At 43.4% G+C, this 19,156-nt stretch overlaps 1 protein-coding gene and 1 pseudogene across 1 annotated transcript in view; both read left to right on the forward strand.

Moving 5' to 3' along the window:
- LRP11 (LDL receptor related protein 11) overlaps positions 1 to 19,156 on the forward strand; it is a gene marked incomplete at its 5' end in the record, with an annotated part of 44,287 nt that continues 25,131 nt past the window's right edge. The window contains 2 exon segments of the mRNA XM_006140040.2: positions 1 to 53; positions 11,962 to 12,119. Of these exon segments, the coding sequence (XP_006140102.2) occupies positions 1 to 53; positions 11,962 to 12,119 (211 nt within the window).
- On the forward strand, positions 738 to 9,946 carry LOC102478348 (spermine oxidase pseudogene; annotated as a pseudogene).

The following is a 19,156-nucleotide window of genomic DNA, read 5'->3' on the forward strand; positions in this document are numbered from 1 at the left end:
CCGCCCCGAGGCCGCAGCCGCCGCGGACACCGCCCGGGCCTCGCCCCGCCTGGGTAAGCGCGCCACGGAAGGTCCGGCTGTCCGTGCGCCTGCCGAGCGCCTGTTATTTTCCAAACCTCTGGGAGCCTTGCCTGGGCAGGACCGCTGTCCCCTCCCCGCCCTTCTCTAAGTTAGAAACAAAACACAGTGTTCCAGGCGATATTTAGCCCCCGACACCCAGAGGAGCGGCTTTGATTTCTCCGTTTTAGAGTAGATTGGCAGACGCAGGCACGGGGAACTGCTCCTGGGATTCTCCTAGGCTTGGAAAGGCAGACGGAGCTAAGGAGTCACGGAAACTCGATTTAAAGGAAGAGAGAGAAGCTCAGCGTTTTTGTTGCTGTTGTTGTTTAAGTGTATTTTAGTCTCATGGGTTTAAAAAGGCATGGTTTGTGTCAAGTAATTGCAAGAACATATAATTAGATGCCAAATTGCTCCCGTCGCCCACCGGTTTCTTAGCGTGACTCTCGTGGCTCTTTTAATTTTGTCTTTCTTCGGCAGCTAAAAAACGGGAAGGAAAACTACTGTGCCTTGTTATAAAGGCCGAAAAGAAGAGGCTTGATTTTAGTTGAAAATAAGAGTTTTTAAGGCATGTCTCTTTTAAGAGGAGTTAAAATAATGCTAATTGTATGATTTTTACTTTCTGCAGATGCTTGGAATGAGAATTGAGGCATATTCAGGACACACAAAAATTGTAGCAGATGGGGATTAACGTCACCGAGGGCCTGAAACCCTGGTCACCGTTGGTAGTCAGACTCAGTGTGTTTCATCACACTCCGTGGCTGTTTGGTTTATAGCAGGCCCCGTGGCTGTTTGGTTTATAGCAGGGATTATCTGTCACTAGCGAGATGGGGAGGGGTTGCGTTGCCACTTTAGAAATCCGGATTGTTAATAACCTGTGACTCCACTGAGAAGGGTCTGGAAATCTGGATCCCTCCCTGCTTTCCTCCCCACCTCCACCTGAGCTGAGGCTCAGTACCCTGGTCAGAGGAGCAGACCTCAAAAGGTCCTCACTCTCTCCTTGAGATACAGGCTGGGAAGGGCCCCTTAGTTTCCTCTCTGACGTAATGGAGAGAAGCAGTTTCACAGGACCCCATCTGCACCCTGAGCCCTGCCCTGCCCAGTCCTGCCCCGTGTCTGTCACACACACGGCTCTCTCTCTGCCTGAACAGGGACCCAAATCTGTCAGCCATTCTCCTCCCGGGATCGTGGGCATGCATGCACACGTTCTGGAGTGAGTTTCAAGTCACAGGGTCTAGGACTCCAACTGTGGTCCACTATGTGGGAGTCCAGCGACCTGGCCACTATGTCATCTGCTGTCGCATGAGGGAATAGTTTTAAAAAACAGCGTTTAGTTTACTGGTAGAAGTTCCTCAATTGCTTTCCTTCTACTTTGCCCTTCCCTTTCTTAGGAGTCCCTTTTTGCAGATGTTCAGGGGTGAAAATAGGCGACTCAGAGAGCTTCATCAGTCCCAGAAGCACAGGCTCAGGGGCTCCCTCGTTCTGCTCAGCATAGAGAGGAAGCGTTGTCCTCCTTGTCCTGCGATTCCCCTGCCCAAATGCTTCTGAGACTGCCCAGTTTTTCCTTCTTGAATTGTTTCTTTCTTTTTTTCCTTGAATCTTGTGAGCAAGGGGAGTCAGAGGGCAGAGGCATGCAAACGGTTTAGAAGAGCTTTTGGAGAGGAGTTGTAACTGAGTCCATCTGAAGTGAATAAACGATTGTGAAGAAATGGCAGGGGCCAGGTGGGATGGGATGGCCCACTTTGATAGCAGAGCACTGCCCGGTGTGTTGCCGTCATTTATTGTGTTTGGTATTGGCCGCTGTCCTGTGCTCTTCACACACAGCACCTCTTTCTCACAACAGCCCAAAGATGTAGTTCTCTTATAATCGCCAGGGGAGGCAGAGGCTGGCCAGAGAGCAGCTTGCCCGGAGTCACACAGCATGTGGGTAGTGCAGCAGAGTTAGGAAGCCTTCCTGTGCTTTCTCCAGCAGCACCGGGAAGGTTGGGGCTGACCAGATGGAAACAGGGAAGGTGGGGGGAATGCAGGAATGAGTGGGGGTGCTGGTTCCTGCAATCTGTCTTCATGATGAAAGCGAAGAGCCGCAGGAGGGAATGGAGAGGTGGGAGCCAGAGCTGTTAGGATCCTGGAGGAGCTGAGAGTATACCCTCCAAGGCTCAAGGGCCAGAACCTTAGCGTTGTGCTGGATGCCCAGCCTGAAACCCAGTACCTCTGAAAGGTTTAGGAAGCTGGCACCTTCCCTATGCGGAAAAAACAAATCTATTCTCAGAATTCTGCCCCTCCCACCTTTGCAGAACTACCCCTCCATCCCTCCACCAGCCTTTCCCCATCTCCAAGAGCAAAAGTTGACCTTCCTGTTCAAAGCTAAGCCTGCCACAATCACTTGACCAATCTCTTCCTCCAAGGTCCTTACTTTCTCATATATTTATCTTCTCTCTTTGGTGTTCCAAACAACAGTCCGTGCTCGCTCTTCAGGTGTCATACCTAAGTTCCATATTCATAATATACAGCTGCAGTGTTTTGTTGTTTCGTATATAAAGAGAACCCCCCTGAGGAGGGTGCAATTTCTTATTTTCTCAGCCCAGCAAGTGCATGTACCCTATGGCACAAAAACAACAACAAAAAGAGGGCCCAGCAGGTATTGTGGTGGTTAAGGCGTTGGACTCCCACATGGTAGACCAGCGTTCAAGGTCCAGACTTGACAGCTCACTTTCTCACTTTCCCTCTCTCTCTTTTTCCCTGGTCAAATCTTAAAAAATAATAATAACAAATAAATTAAAATAATGATTTAAAAAGAGGAAGTGTTTATTATGGCATTATTTATAATGGTGAAAAACATTGATAATGAAGTAAATTAGCCATGGTAGGGGCAGGAAATTAAAATGGCAGTTGTGAAGTTTATATAATCATATGGGCAGTACTGGGAGTTATTAATAAGTATTAATAGGTTGAGTATATCAGTAAGTAAACAGTAAATTCAAGATGTAGAATATTTGCTGCACCTGAAATACACTTAGGGTTCCTCAAAGCATAGTGGAAGGGCAGAGCCTCTGAGTTAGAAACCTTGCAGCGGACACAGGAGCTGATAAAGGTGTCAGTTGTGTGAACTTAAGCAACTAACTTCGCCTCTCTAAGCCTAGTTTCTTCAGCACATTATGCAGACAATACCTGTCTCAGAGACATGGGAAAGTGATGTGAGCATACACCTGTAAAGGACTCATCAAGGTGCCCGGCACAAAGAAGTCATCTGAAGGACCAGCAGTTAGCGTAATGGCTATGTCGCTGAACTCTCACGTAGTCAACCGCAGTTCGAGTCTCAGACCCGGTGGCTTAAACTCACGCCAGGTGCTTGTGCGTGCATGCCCAAGATCCTAAGAGGAGAATGGAGGAGAAGGGGTTGTGGTGTGGCCATCCCCCCTGGGGGGTGATTTCTCGCTCTCTGTCTCTCTGTCTCTGGCAAGCGCAAGCACCCTGTAGTGAAAAACCTCTCAAAAAAAAAAAAAAAAAAAGAAGTCATCTGATAAATGGCAGCTATTATCATTGTAGTCGATATTACATGGAAAAAGATCCGGTTGGCACATACCAACAACGATAACCATATTGAAGTGGTATAATTTATTTTCCTAAAGTGTTGCAGTTGAAAGATGAATAGTGCCTTTTGACCATGCAGTTGAACCTCTTCCCTCGGTCGGGGCCCACTTCCACATCCCAGCCTGGGTTATGTCAGCCCACACAGCACAGATCTTGATTCTAGAATGTCTTCCTTGTCACCAAGGCTCTGGTTCTCTGCTGTGGATTGTGGATGAGGCTTGTCAACGGTATTATTCTTCTCTGTATAAAATGCACATTGAGGACCAGCCAGGTGGTGTGGCATTTAAGGCAGCTGGATTCCATGGCTGACTGTATGGTTTGAGTCTTGGGCCTGGTGGCTTGGAAAACACGGACTGGATGTATGTGCCTGCATGTGTGTGGGCATGCCCAAAATCCAGAGAGGAGAATGGGAGAGAAGGGATTGAGGTGTGGTGGTCATCCCCCTCCCTGGGAGGCGATAACTCTCCCATACCCCCTCTGGTGAGTGCACATACCCTGTAGCTATTTTAATTAATTAATTAAAATGCACATTGATAGGCTCTATCTAAATTGGCATGAGTCTTATGTCACCTCTGTAGGGCTTACCAAATGTGTTTAGTTTTTAAAAGTAAAGTAAGGTTTCCATGGTACTTAACATACATCTATGACATCTTTATGACTAAAATTCAAATTACATGTGTCTTGTTCTTCATTAGCAAGTAAAACATTTTAAAATAGTAGCACACCCCATCTCTCTTCCTGTCGCCATTTGTTTATTAAGGGCTCTTTCTGGATAGATAAGATCTGGTTTCTTTTAAAATACATTTATAGCATAGTTGGCCTGAACTTCAATTTCAGAGGAAAGATTCTCTTTGTTATTTCAAATCAATTTATAAGATACAAAATTGTTTAATTTAATTTTACTATTCTTTAATTGGCTATAGGGCACACATACTTACCAGAGAGAAAGAGAGAGAGAGAAAGTGAGAAAGCAAGCTGCCTGGTCTGGGCCTTGAACTGCAGTTGGCCATGTGGGAACCTAGTTTCTTAACCACCATGCCACCTGCCAGAGCTAAGGTAATAAGGATTTTACTAGGTTCATGAATCACAACTTTTTTATTGAATTATTTATTTAATTTTACTTATTATTATTATTTAATTTGTGATATGGCACATGCACTTACCAGACAGAGGAGAGAGAGAAAGAGGAAAAGTGAGAAAGCAAGCCACCAGGTTCCGGGTGCAAACCATGATCAGCCATGTTGGGAGTCCAGCACACCACCTGCTGCCCCCTCCCATAAATCATTTCTTAAAGTTCACCTACATAAAAGTAAATTACTAAAACATATTTTTCTTCCAGGAGAAGCAGGATTAATTCATTTTATAATATGTGAGATATTCTCTCATCTTAAATCTCTGCCGATTTTAAAAAATTATCACTTGTGAGGGGCCAGTTAGGTGATGTGGAGGTTAAGGCACTGGAATCCCTCAAGGCCAGCTCTGTGGCTTGAAAATAACAACAGATGTGTGTACATGCATGTACCCAAAATCCTGAGAGGAGAGTGGAGAAGAGATTGTGGCATGGTCATTCCCCCTGGGATGGATTGCTCACTCCCCCCTCCCCCTGTCTCTGTCTGGTGAGTGCATGCACACTATAGCAAAAACTGAAAAAGGAAATATATATATATATATATATGTGTGTGTGTGTGTGTGTGTGTGTGTGTGTGTGTGTGTGTGTGTGTGTGTATATATATATACACACACACACATATAAAATTTGTGGACCAGCCAGTGGTATAGTCATTAAGGTGACTGGAGCTCACATGGCTAACTGCATAATTTGAGCCCCAGGCCTGACTTGAAAAATACGCCAATCATGTGTGCATACATGCCCAAAATCCCACGAGTAGAATGGAAGAAAAGGGACTGTGGTGTGGCCATCTCTCAGTGTAGGGGGGGCTAGGAGGTGTTTTCCCACATTCCCTTTTTCTCTGTCTCTAGTGAGCATAGCTGCAAAAAAATAATAATATATATATATATGTGTGTGTGTATGTGTGTATCATTTGTTTTCATTGCTCTTTATATCATATAGGCATATTCGGTTTGCCTATTTAAAAATAGTATTTTGAAATACGTTATAGAGGCCAGCAAGTGGCACGGTGGTCAAGGCACTGGATTCCCACATGGCCAACTGTGGTTGAGTCCCTAACTAAGCTGCTTGAAAAGTTACAGTAAATAGGGCTGGCTCCTGCCCTTACAGTCCCACCATCAGCTAGAGGAGGAAGCCATGCTGCTGGCAGAGGAGGGGAGGTGGAGGTGGAGGAAGCAGCTGAAGCTGGAGCGCGGCTCGCCGAATACTCACTTCCTGGGCTCAGCAGGGAAAGGTTCCTAGGAGACAAGTGCAGACAGTAGGCAAAGTTGTGAATCCAGGTGACAGTGCTGATGACCCTCTCAGTCGTGGCCTGTGGAGAAGGGAACAGCCTTGTAAGTTGGTGATTGGCACCGGTGTGGCTGGTTTGGCTATAGCCAAAGCACTTCTGGAGCAGAGCTTCACAGATGTCATTGTGCTGGAGGCATCCAGCCACATTAGAGGCCATGTACAGAGTGTGAAACTCGGACATACCACCTTTGAGCTAGTAGCCACCTGGATCCATGGCTCCCATGGGAATCCCGTCTGTTATCTAGTTGAAGCATGGAGAAGTTTCTGCTAGAAGAGCGCAGCTGGGCCTCGTCTGCTTCTACTCCCAAGAATGGTGTGGTCTGCACCGTACCAACCATGGCCGTAGGCTCCCCAAAGATGTGGTTGAGGCGTTCAGTGAGTTTTACAATGAGGTCTATAACCTGACACAGGAATTCCGGCATACACCAGTCAGTGCTGAAAATCAGAACAGTGCGGGCATGTTCAACTTATGCCATGTGCAAGCGTGTAAGGGATGACCCTGATGACCTGGAGGCCACCAAGGGCCTGTAGTTTGCCGTGATTCAGCAGTACTTGAAGATGGAGAGCTGTGAGAGTAGCTCAGACAGCGTGGACGAGGTGTACCTGAACGCCTTCGGGAGTGGACTGGGATCCCCAGAGCCCACCACATCATCCCCTCTGGTTTTGTGTGGGTTGTGGAGCTGCTGGCTGAGGGAATCCCAGCTGGAGAAGCCTGTCCATTGCATCCACTGGGACCAGGCCTCAGCCCACCCCCAGGGTCCCAAGATTGAGCCCCAGGAAAAGGGCAACCACAATCATGATACCAGGGAAGGTGGCTAGGATGGAGAAGAGCCCCGGGGCACAGATGGGATGAGAACAGGCAGTGACTGGTGGTGATGGAGTGTGAGCACTGCAAGGTGATCCCCATGGACCACGTAATCATGACCTCATCTTGTGGTAGCCCATGGGTTAACCTCTGTGCTCGTGACCCCGCTGACCTCCCATGCCTCCCCTCCTCTTCTGCCTTGGTATTGTCAGCGCTTTCAATAATTTACATTTTGGGATAATGTGGAACTGCAGAGAGAGCAAGGATCATCTCCTCCCACATGCCTCTGAACTCTCAGTTGAAACCCCACAGCTCAGCCCAGGTGCACCTATTCCCTAGAAGCTGTGAGGTCTTTGTAATATTCAGTTCCAAAGTCAAAAGCACAAGTTGCTTGATAAGCATCAGGGAAATGAAACTGCAGAGAGATTGTAGACCACCTTCTCCCACACACCTCTGACCACTCAGAATTAACTTCAAGAAGTTAGGAAGGAACATATAATTCATCAGATGACCAGAAACCACCACAGAAGCACAAGAAATATAAGAAACCAAGAAAATATCTCTCCCCCCCAGGGAAAAGAACAACCCTTCATCATCCACAGACAGTACAATGGAACTTGTGGAAATATCTAATAAAGAAAATTCAGAATATTCATAGTGACAAAACTAAACAAGATGCAAGAGATGAGAGATAATGAACTCCAGAAGATACAAGAGAAAAAAGACAAGGAGTTTCAGGAGATGAAGTTCTTCCACAATTTGACAGAAGAAATATGGACCATAAAAAAGAATCAAATGGAGCTGTAACAGATGAAAGCTGTAATACAGAAAATCAAACCCCCCCTTGAAAGTATTAAAAGCAGATTAGACCATGCAGAAGATCAAATTTTGGATGTTGAAAACAAAACCTCTGACCTAGAAAAAAATCACCAAAAAGACTGAGAAAGTAACTCAAAAAATGAGCATAATATATGAGAAATACTAGATACCATTAACACCCAAACATTGGTATCCCAGAAAGTGAAGAAACTAATAAGGGCATTGATAATCTATTCCATTAAATCCTGGAAGAAAACTTTGCAAACCTAGAGAGGCATTCAAATATCCAGACCCAAGAAATATAAAGGACCCCTTATAGAATCAACCCAGTAAGATCTTCTCTAAGGCATATCATAGCCAGATTGGCCAAAAACACGAACAAAGACAAGATACTACAATTGGCAAAAAAGAAACATCAGGTTACTTACAAAGGTTATCCCATCAGCTATCAGACCTCGTCGGAAACAATTCAAGCAAGGAAAGAATGGGAAAATATATCCAAAGTGTTAAATGAAAAACAATTTCAACCAAGAATACTATACACAGCAAGATTATTCTTCATGTGGGAAGGAAAAGTGAAAAACAGTCTCAGATAAACAAAAGCTGAAAGAATTTACCAACACTAGACCAGCTCTTCAAGAAGTTCTGAAGGTAATGCTATACCAGGATAACAAAAGACAGACAGACAGAAATAAGAGAACAAAAAGCAGTCAAGAAAATGACCAACTTAATGGTAGGGGCAGGTTTAGGAATATCAAGAATAATGTTGAATGTTAACTTCCAGAATTTAAACGGAAATATTGAACCACCCTAACACTGCAAATTCAACAGAAGAGAGATTAAGTACATGAGACTGGACTGTTAAAACAGAATTTTATGACTTTTGACTAAAACAGTACTGATTTTCTTCTATGGATTGTTTTCCAGCTTTAAGGATTTCACTTTCTTTTAAGCTGTTGATAGGTTTTAACATCTGTTAACGTGTTTTTTTGTTTGTTTTTTTAATTAAAACATAAACTTTTCTCCCTACCTGATCCCTCTGCAATTGGAAAATATTTATGAGTATTCTTATTTTGTGGCGGAATAGTTATTTGCATAAGTTGAATACCAGTTGCCTTGCCTCAGAAATTGGAAATACTCGTTATTGCCATGGCTTTGACTGGAATGTTGTATCTGCAGATATGACCAGAAAGCTCTGGAACTAAGGTGGATCTCAAGAAAGCCAACAGAGGTTCTTAGAAAGATGGCCTGGCACCATAAACAGTTCTGCCTGGCAGAGAGCATTAGAGAAGCCATATGAAAGAATTCATACCATGAAATAATCTGGACTTTTCCATCCAGCATTGTAATAAGTAGAGATTGCAAAAGAGCAGCCACAACCAGAGGATTATTTTGAGGAGGACTTTGAAGGAAGTGAAAGAGACTGATCTTTGCTAGCAGATGGTCAGCCACAGAATACACGGTAGGCAGAGATGAGTTGGGAAGGTTCATGGGAATTATGTGCTGGGTGTTTGCTTTTCAACAGTTTGAGCAGTTGACATGTAAGTATTTTTACAAAAATGTTTAAAACCATACTGTCTCTGTTATTATAGCGTCACAAACAAAATTATAACAAATATTTTGAAAGTTGTCTTTAAAATTCTTTTTTTAAATTTTACAAGGTTTATCTATTAACTATCAAGAACTTTGGAGTATGAGCAAAATTTTTTGATATGTAAAATAAATGAGGAAATGTAAAAATAAATAAAAGAAAAATAAAAAAGAAAAACTACAATAAATAAAAAAAATTTTAAAAATTTTAATTCAAATAACTGAAAACTTTAATGTATAACTGCAGAATTATAAGATACTTTCCATTATAAAGTTATAAATTGCAAAGTCTTAAACCGCTGGTGGAAACAATGAACCTTTCAGAACCACAGGGAAGGCCAACACTGGATGTAAGAGGGCCTGTCAGACCTCCCGTCTCCCCTCAGCTGGGAGAAGTAGATTCCAGACCGCAGGTGCTGCATCTTTGCTCAGGTCTGGAAAAGGCAGAACAGGACTCTGTCGACAGGCCTGCAGGAAGCCCCAAACATCAGGCCCTGGGACTCCTGGCTTGGCCCTTAGGAGTTGGCTTAGATAGCAATTTCGACTTCTGTGGGGAGGCCCAAGGACTGAGAAAGCAGAGGCAGATCCAGTGCCTTAGCAATGACAGGTCAGGAAAGAGGAGCCAGTCCTGGCAGCCTGTGGACCAGAACTTCCCTGAGGAATGAGGAGTAGTGAATGCCAGAAAGGATGTATTGCAAGAGCTTATAGGATTTCTTCCCCCAGTTATATTGCTGCTTCTTTAAAATACATGGAAACAAGCAGGTGGCTTAGTGGTTAAGATGTTGGACTCCCATATGTCCAACTGTGGTTTGAGTCCCAAATCTGGAGGCTTGAAAATCGCAGCGGGTGCGTGTGGGGGCTCCAAAAATCCCAGGAGGAGAATGGAAGAGAGAAAGGATTGCGGTGTGGTCATCCTCCAGGGGATGATGTCTCACTTTCCCCCTCTGACTCTCTGATGAGTACACAGGGGGGAAGGGGGGACAGAAAAAAAGAGTATGTATTGGGCTAAATTGACCAACAGGTAACTTAAATCAATTAAAATATTCATGACTATGCCCTTAGAACTGAGAAATTTGTTCTTCATGTACCTCCTCCTGTCAGCTGTCACTGAAGCAGCTGTCAGGAACCTAGTACGAAAGTGAACACAATTACCTTAAATTATTTAGTGTCGTGCTAGATCAAAGGGAAATGTGTACTTATTCTGCTATTGTGGGCATCTCAATAGAACTCAGCAGAACTCAGCGTGCTAACTTCTGTTACAAGAACTCGTTACTGTAAACTCTAAACCTCTTTTATTTTCCTAGATGAAATATTGAATTCAGAACATTTCTATGAGGGCTTTATTTCATATGGATGCAAGAACTTGCCCTGTCTAAAGTATTTCCCATCCTTTGAGTACATATCATTCCTATCTTAAAAACTTTAGAGTAAGGAAAACAAAATCTGTCTTAGAGGTAAATTTGGTATTGTTGAGTTTCAAAAATCTTTTTTATTTTTCTATAGGGCACTTGCACTTATTGGAGAGAGACAGGGAGAGAGACAGAGAGGGAGAAAGAGAGGGAAAGTGAGAAAGCACTCCCCCACAGGAGCGGTCACACTGCAATCCTTCTTCTCCATTCTCCTCTCAGGATTTTGTGCACACGCACACATGTGCCTGGCGTGTTTTTCAAGCCACAGGGTCTAGGAATTGAACTACACAGCTGCCTTAACCACTGCACCACTGACTGACCCTCAAGAATCTTTTCTTAGGACCAGCTAGTGACATGGTGGTTAAGACAGCTGTATCTCACTTGGCCAACTGTGCAGTTCACATCCCAGACCCAGCGGCTTGAAAACACACTGGGCACATGTGCGTGAGTGCCCTAAATCCTGAGAGGAAAATGGAGGAGAAGGAATTGTTGCATGGCCATCCTCCCCCAGGAGGTGCTTTCTCACTCTTTCTCTCTACCTGTCTCCATCTCTCTGGAGAACGTGCACACCCTACCGCAAAACTGCAACAATAAAAGAAAAAAAAAGAAATTAAAAAAAAATGTATTTACCTGTAGTTCCAGCAGATGGCATAGTGATGACATCGCTGGACTTCTACATGGTCGGCTGCGGTTCAAGTCCCAGACCTAGCAGCTTAAACTCACTCCAGGAGTGTGTGCATAAGTACCCAAAATCCCGAGAGGAGAATGGAAGAGAAGGGATTGCAGTGTGACCATCCCCCCTGGGGGGTGATTTCTTATTTCTGTCTCTTTGTCTCTTTGGCAAGTGCATGCACCCCGTAGCAAAAATCTCTCTCAAAAAAAAAAATCATTTACATGTTAGAATGTTAAGCTTGTGTAATTTCTAAATACAGTGAAAAATTCACCCTAGACAATAAAACCACATGTTGGCAGCTCTGGTACACTCTTGTACCACAACTTTGTTGTAGTTTCTGCAAATGACCAGCATGCTTCCTCTTCTAAGTGTTATACCTAAATTCCATGTTCATGATCTATGGCAGCAGTATTTTGTTGTTTCTTACAAAAAGAGAAGACAATAAAAATCAATAGGAAAATAATTTCCAGTTAGTATACATTCTCTTAACAGTTCTTTGTTGGATCACATCTGTTCAACAAACAAAATGCCTCTGTTCATACATTAGAAAGTAAATAGGGAATCATCTTTCTCATGAATTATTTATTTTCTTTTGCAGAAAAGGATGAGGCTCCTGTTAGCAAAGCTGGCCAGGATGTGGTTTTGCACCTGCCCACAGACGAGGTGACTCTGGACGGCCGCGAGAGCACCGATGACCACGCCATCGTCCAGTACGAGTGGACGCTGCTGCAGGGTGACATGTCAGTGCACATGAAGGTAATTCATGCTAATCCTAACAGAACTGCTGTTTCAGTGACGTGGCCTTTTGCAAAGGCCTTGCATTTACATTCCCAAATGTTGGTAAGCTAGCAGAGGCACCATAAAATGGGGAAGGTATAAAATTGTCCGAAAAGTGGTTTATTCTATAAATGAGGAAACAGTGATTTATTCATTTGTTTTGAAGTTTACCCTTATTATTTCTGCATTTCCTTCTCCAGAATATAAAAACACTTCGTAGGAAACAACGCTTGCTTTGTTTTCATAACAGATTACTTTTTTTTTAGATTTTTGTCATAGGGCGAGTGAGGTCATCAGAGAGAGAGACAGAGACAGAGATACACAGAGAGAGGGAAAGTGAGAACTCACCCCCCTCCCCCGGTCAGTGGGGATAGTCATGGCACAATTCTTCTCCATTCTCTTGTCTTGGGCATTTGGGCACACATGCACATGTACCTGGTGTGATTTTTCAACCCGCCAGGTCCAGGACTCGAACCGTGGTTGGCCATGCAGGAGTCCAGCACCTTAACTGCTATGTCACCTGCTAACCCCCCAGATTACCTTTTAAAAGCTTTATTTCTTCTTTTTCTTATTCAAAATCAACATAGAAAGGTTGAAAAATACAGAGGAAAATGATAGTAGGGTGGTCTCGTTCTTCGCGTGATCCCGAAGTAAACCTCCTCCTGCAGTTAGGCTGGCTCTCCACGGAGATCACACGGAAGGGCAGCAGAGAGTCTTCCTACCCAGTGCTTCCATTGTTCAGCGGGGCCAAAACTGCTGCAGATGGAAGTGAGATGCTTGTCTAGTGTCTACACACAGGGAGCCTTGAGTCAGGAGACAAGCGGCTTTTTATTTGCCCTGTCAGGATCCTTACAAGGTAGAAACATTTCTGGATTAGGCAGGTAAACTTCATCCAAAGCCTGTCAGTTAGATAGAGGAAGTACAGAAAGAGGCGGAGAGGGGAAGCACCTATTTAATTTATTGTTCAAGGGCCCTTCCGACAACATCCCCTCCAGGGCTCTCTGCCTGAAACCCATAAAATGGGGAAGGTATAAAATTGTCCGAAAAGTGGTTTATTCTATAAATGAGGAAACAGTGATTTATTCATTTGTTTTGAAGTTTACCCTTATTATTTCTGCATTTCCTTCTCCAGAATATAAAAACACTTCGTAGGAAACAACGCTTGCTTTGTTTTCATAACAGATTACTTTTTTTTTAGATTTTTGTCATAGGGCGAGTGAGGTCATCAGAGAGAGAGACAGAGACAGAGATACACAGAGAGAGGGAAAGTGAGAACTCACCCCCCTCCCCCGGTCAGTGGGGATAGTCATGGCACAATTCTTCTCCATTCTCTTGTCTTGGGCATTTGGGCACACATGCACATGTACCTGGTGTGATTTTTCAACCCGCCAGGTCCAGGACTCGAACCGTGGTTGGCCATGCAGGAGTCCAGCACCTTAACTGCTATGTCACCTGCTAACCCCCCAGATTACCTTTTAAAAGCTTTATTTCTTCTTTTTCTTATTCAAAATCAACATAGAAAGGTTGAAAAATACAGAGGAAAATGATAGTAGGGTGGTCTCGTTCTTCGCGTGATCCCGAAGTAAACCTCCTCCTGCAGTTAGGCTGGCTCTCCACGGAGATCACACGGAAGGGCAGCAGAGAGTCTTCCTACCCAGTGCTTCCATTGTTCAGCGGGGCCAAAACTGCTGCAGATGGAAGTGAGATGCTTGTCTAGTGTCTACACACAGGGAGCCTTGAGTCAGGAGACAAGCGGCTTTTTATTTGCCCTGTCAGGATCCTTACAAGGTAGAAACATTTCTGGATTAGGCAGGTAAACTTCATCCAAAGCCTGTCAGTTAGATAGAGGAAGTACAGAAAGAGGCGGAGAGGGGAAGCACCTATTTAATTTATTGTTCAAGGGCCCTTCCGACAACATCCCCTCCAGGGCTCTCTGCCTGAAACAAAAAGGATGATAAATAAGATGGATGACAAAAGCTTGCCATTTTACATGCCCTGTGACATTGTTAATGGATTCTAATGATTAGGCAAACAGAATGCGTCTCCCCGGGGCTTCTATGCATTGGTGCCAGGCTTCCCTTTGGAAAAGTCCTGAACACTTCTTTTTAGTCTGTGTAAAAGGGGATTTAAAGGAGCATCGCCACTTGGTTCGCTCTTCTCAGACTCAGTTCCCCCAGTTCTTCCAGGCATTCCCCATGTGGATTGATTTGCAGACAGGCCACCATCCAGCCCTCTCTGGATTTTCTCAGATGAACCCATCCCCTTCTTACGACTCATCACCCGAAATTGAACCCCACATTTAAGCTGTGGTTCTTCCTGATGCAGCCTTTACCTCCCGTGATCTAGGCCTTGTCTCTACTTCTATAGTAAAGCCTGACTTACACCAACTATTTTAGTAGCTGCACCACAGACTAGGTTCATGCTGAGTTTTCTGTTAGCTCCGTCACCTACATGCCACTTCATCTTTCTTGTCTTTTCCATTTCATTTGTAAATTTTTTCCAGAGGGCACACATACCTGCATGAGAGACAGAGAGAGAGAAAGAGAGAGAGTGAGAAAGCATCCTCCATGGAGGATGATCATGTTGTAAACCCTTCTCCTCCATTTCTCCTTTGAGAATTTTGGGCATGTATGCACATACACCTAGGATTTTTAAGCCTCCAACTGTGGGATTCAAACCACACAGTTGCCCATGTGGGATCTAGCCGCCTTCACCACTGCACCACCCGCTGGCCCAAGCAGCTTCGTCTTTCTACATGAGCTGCCATGACAGCCTCCACTGTCGTGTGTTTGTGTCATTGATTTATTGAATCTGAGAGCAGGACCTTCCGTTTCTCCTTCTTTCATCTCTTCCTTTTGGTATTCGTCTACAACATAATTCATGTTGAACTTTGAGTGTTATCCATCATATTTTTATCCTTTTGTGGAACCAACCCAAATGTCCACAAACGGGTAAATGAATTGAAAGTGTGGCACATATACTCCATGGAATACTATTCAGCCATTAAAAAACAACTAGACCCTGGAATTGGATAGAAAGTGGATGAATATGGAAGATTTGTTGCTGAGTGAAGCAAGTCAGGCTATGAAAGAGAGACATTGTATATCTCCACATAACATATACTGACTGCCAGCATCTTTGGCAGAGACTGAAAGACTGGAGGACATACAAGCATTAAAAATTGTTATGGATACTAGAGCCAAAGTAGAAAAAGTGGGGCGGGGGGAGAACGTAGGAAAGGAAATTTGGGGAAAAAATGGAGAGATCAGGCATGTGTGGGACATGTCCCACTAAATCCAAATTCTAAAACATGAAACTTTGGGGCACACACTATGAGCCAAACCACAACACAAACACTTAGTTTACAACAATGATTTTAGGGCCAGCTTGGTGTAATGGTTACGTTGCAGGACTCCCACATGGCCTACCATGGCTCATGTCCCAGACCTGGTGGCTTGAAAACCATGCTGAGCATGTGTGTGTACTTGCCCAAGATCCCGGGAGGAGAATGGAGAAAAAAGAATTGCAGTATTGCCATCCCCCCCTGGGGAGTGATTTCTCACCTTCTCTCTCACTGTCTCTGTCTCTCTGTCTCCAGCGAGTGCATGCACCTCTTTAGAGGCAAAAACCTCTTCAAAAAAACATTTTAGAATACCACGGTAAGGGAAGCTTACTAAAAAATGGGTATTATTTACACCAATAACTTCATTATTAAATCAAAACCAATTGCTTACCTACTGTACATAATTTTTAAAAATAGTTGTTACTTATTTTGTACCTAAATATATACAATGATAAGTGTATGTCTGCACACATGTGCAGATGTGATTCAGCGTGTGTGTGTATATGTACATGTGTGTATATTATATTCATATATAGCTATATATTGTTAGCTATTATTAGCTAAATGAATATTTATACATATGTATATACATACATATATGTAAGTATATACATGAATATTATGTGTGTATGTATATATATACACACATAATGTATATATACACACATAATATATATACACACATAATATTCGTTAGCTAACAATATTCGCAGTATTTTTAATATTCATTTAGCTAACAATAGTTAATAATATATAGCTATATGTGAATATAATATATGTTATAGATATGTGTTATAGATATAAATTTTATTATATATAAATTATAATATGTAGTTTATATATATAAATTACAATTTATAATTATATAAATAATTATAAATTGTAATTTATATATGTTATATATGCTTATATATATATAAAGCATCGATAAATTCTGTGTATATAGATATAGATATATCTCCAAGTAAGTACTCCTGGCCTCTCTCAGTTTCTAGTTAGAGACATGGAGTTGAGTCAGAAAACCAAACCACACATTGATTTGGCCAGAGGCCACCCATGAAAGGTTTCGTTGCTGCTGAACGGGAGCTCTCAGGCAAAGATTAGAAGCTCCTTGTGGGCTAGCCAGGTAATATAGTGGTTAAGGTGGCTGGATCCCACATGGCTGACTGTGCAGTTCAAATCCCAGACCCTGTGGCTGGGTGCAAGTGCATGTGTGCCCAAAATCTTGAGCAGAGAGTGGAGGAGAAGGGATTGAAAGCATAGTCACCCCCAGAGGGGTGATTTTTCACTTTACCTCACTCTCTCTCTTCCTGCTAAACTAAAAAGAAAAAATATTTTTTTTTAAAAAAAGGAAACTCCTTATTATATTAAAGATAAATCATGTCTCTCTCCAAGTTATAAACTGGGTATGTTATATCTACGTGTGTGTGTATATATATGTGTGTGTGTGTGTGTGTGTGTGTGTATATATATATATATATATATGCATTTTTTTAATCCTGAAACTTGAGACATATTTGTGAAATTCTTTAAATTCTTATTCCATCATCGGAACCAGCAGTTAGCGTAATGGCTATGTCACTGGACTCCCACGTAGTCGACCGCGGTTCGTGTCCCGGACCCGGTGGCTTAAAACTCACACCGGGCGCGTGTGCGTGCATGCCCAAGATCCCGAGAGGAGAATGGAGGAGAAGGGATTGTGGCATGACCATCCCCCCTGGGAGGTGATTTCCCGCTTTCTGTCTCTATGTCTCTCTCTGTCTGTCTGGCAAGCGCATACGCCCTATAGCAAAAAAAACCTCTCAAAAAAAAAATTCTTATTCCATCATCATGTTAATGTGAGAAAATGTCTAGAAGAACCTCCTGTCCTCAAAGGGGAAGCATCCCTCTTACAGTGCTATGTATACTAAGTATCCGATTTTGCAGAAAGACTTTTTTGATAGCTAAATGAATAAGATGAGCCTGGAAAGGGCTATTTTATCAGAATAGATCTAAACTTGAATGTACTCAGGATGCTGAAGGCAATTATTATGGTCTGCATTTGGATCCAGTGTTTCCTTCATCAGAGAAGAGGTGCCAGGGAAGGCAAGAGGGTAAATGCCCAAAGTCCAGGTGGAGGGGTTGGTCCTTCCGTGGGGAAGCTCTGTCCTACCGCCTCAGCGCTGGAAAGAGGCTCTGCATGAACTCCAGGCCTGCAGGGTTGAATTCTGACGCTGGCACACTGTGTTTTGATGCCCAGAATCCCAGGGACTCGCTCATACTCACCTTTGCAGAGGGCGCAGGCCCAGGCCCAGGGTAATGTTCCATCCAGCTTCATTGTCTCATGGCTTTCTGTAGAGAGCCACCAATCTGAGCCAACACAATGGTGACCTCTAGGCATGCAGAAACATGGTTCTACGGACTATCATTTTGTAAGGCTAAACAATGCCATTAACATATGAATAGGCTAGTTGTTTCTGTTTTTCAAACTACAGAACAGTATCAGTGAAAGTAAGCCACAAGTTCTTAGTCAGAAAAGGCCTGAGAAGATAAGAAAAAACTTACATAGAGCTACATGGCATCTTCAGATCAACATCTGAAAGCAAATGGCTTTACATTCCACTTCCCCTTTCCCCCTTTTCTGCTCTTTAAAAGAATAAATCTGGAACCGGATCTGGCCTCAGTTGCCTCCATCAAAGGAATCGGAATCACCTGATCACCACTTTTCTATACTTGTGTGTCTTTTTTTTTAAAGAGTTATTTTATTTAACTTTATTTATTTTAATTTGACCAGAGAGGTACAGAGTGAGAAGGAGAGAGAGAGAGAAAGTGAGAAAGTAAGCTGCCAGGTCCAGGACTTAAGCCACAGTCATCCATGTGGGAGTCCAGCACCCCTAACCACCACGCTACCTGCTGGCCCCTCTACTTGTGTGTCTGTGTGTTTATTTTTAGGTTTATTTTCTAATCCACGGCCACCGCCCCCATCCCCAGCTCAGAGCATGCATTCAGCTGTGTTGGTCACAGCAAGCTAGTATTTTAGCTCTTATGTAAGTGACCCCTCTCTGGTGCTCTCTCTGTTTCTCTCTTGGCAGTAAAACTGTTCAAATATCTCTTTGAAATAAACAATAAAGGACAGGTCCATCTTTGCCAGCTCTCCAGTTTAAAGCTATTGGACAGAACCTAATAGACAGCTGTAGACCATTCTATGACCAGAAGTCTCAGCCCTGTCCCTGTCTCAGTGAGTGAAAGTCAGTCTCCTGAGCAGTCTATAAAAGCTAACTGGGAAACACCATCTAGCTTGAGATGAGACTCTACAAACAGATGGTAGATATGTTTGAGCAATTAGGTGGACAAAGCCCAGTGTTAAATTTTTTTTTTTTTTCAGTTTTGTTAGAGAGCATATGCACTTTCCGGGGAGAGAGAGATGGAGAGGGGGTAAAGAAAGTGGGAAATCACCCCCTAGGGAGTATGGCCACTCTGCAATTCCTTCTCCTCCATTCTTCTCTTGGGATTTGGGGTACATATGCACATGTGCCCAGCATGTTTTCCAAGCTGCCTGGTCTAAGACTTGTATCACACCGTCAGCCTTGTGGGATCCAACCACCTTAAGCTGCTGGTCCCCTGTGTTAAATTCTTTTACATGAGTTATCTCATTCGTCACTGGTAAGGTAGGTGCTATTGTTACTTCCATTTT

Source organism: Tupaia chinensis, unplaced genomic scaffold, assembly GCF_000334495.1.
Source record: "Tupaia chinensis unplaced genomic scaffold, TupChi_1.0 Scaffold000014_1, whole genome shotgun sequence".
Lineage (NCBI taxonomy): Eukaryota > Metazoa > Chordata > Mammalia > Scandentia > Tupaiidae > Tupaia > Tupaia belangeri.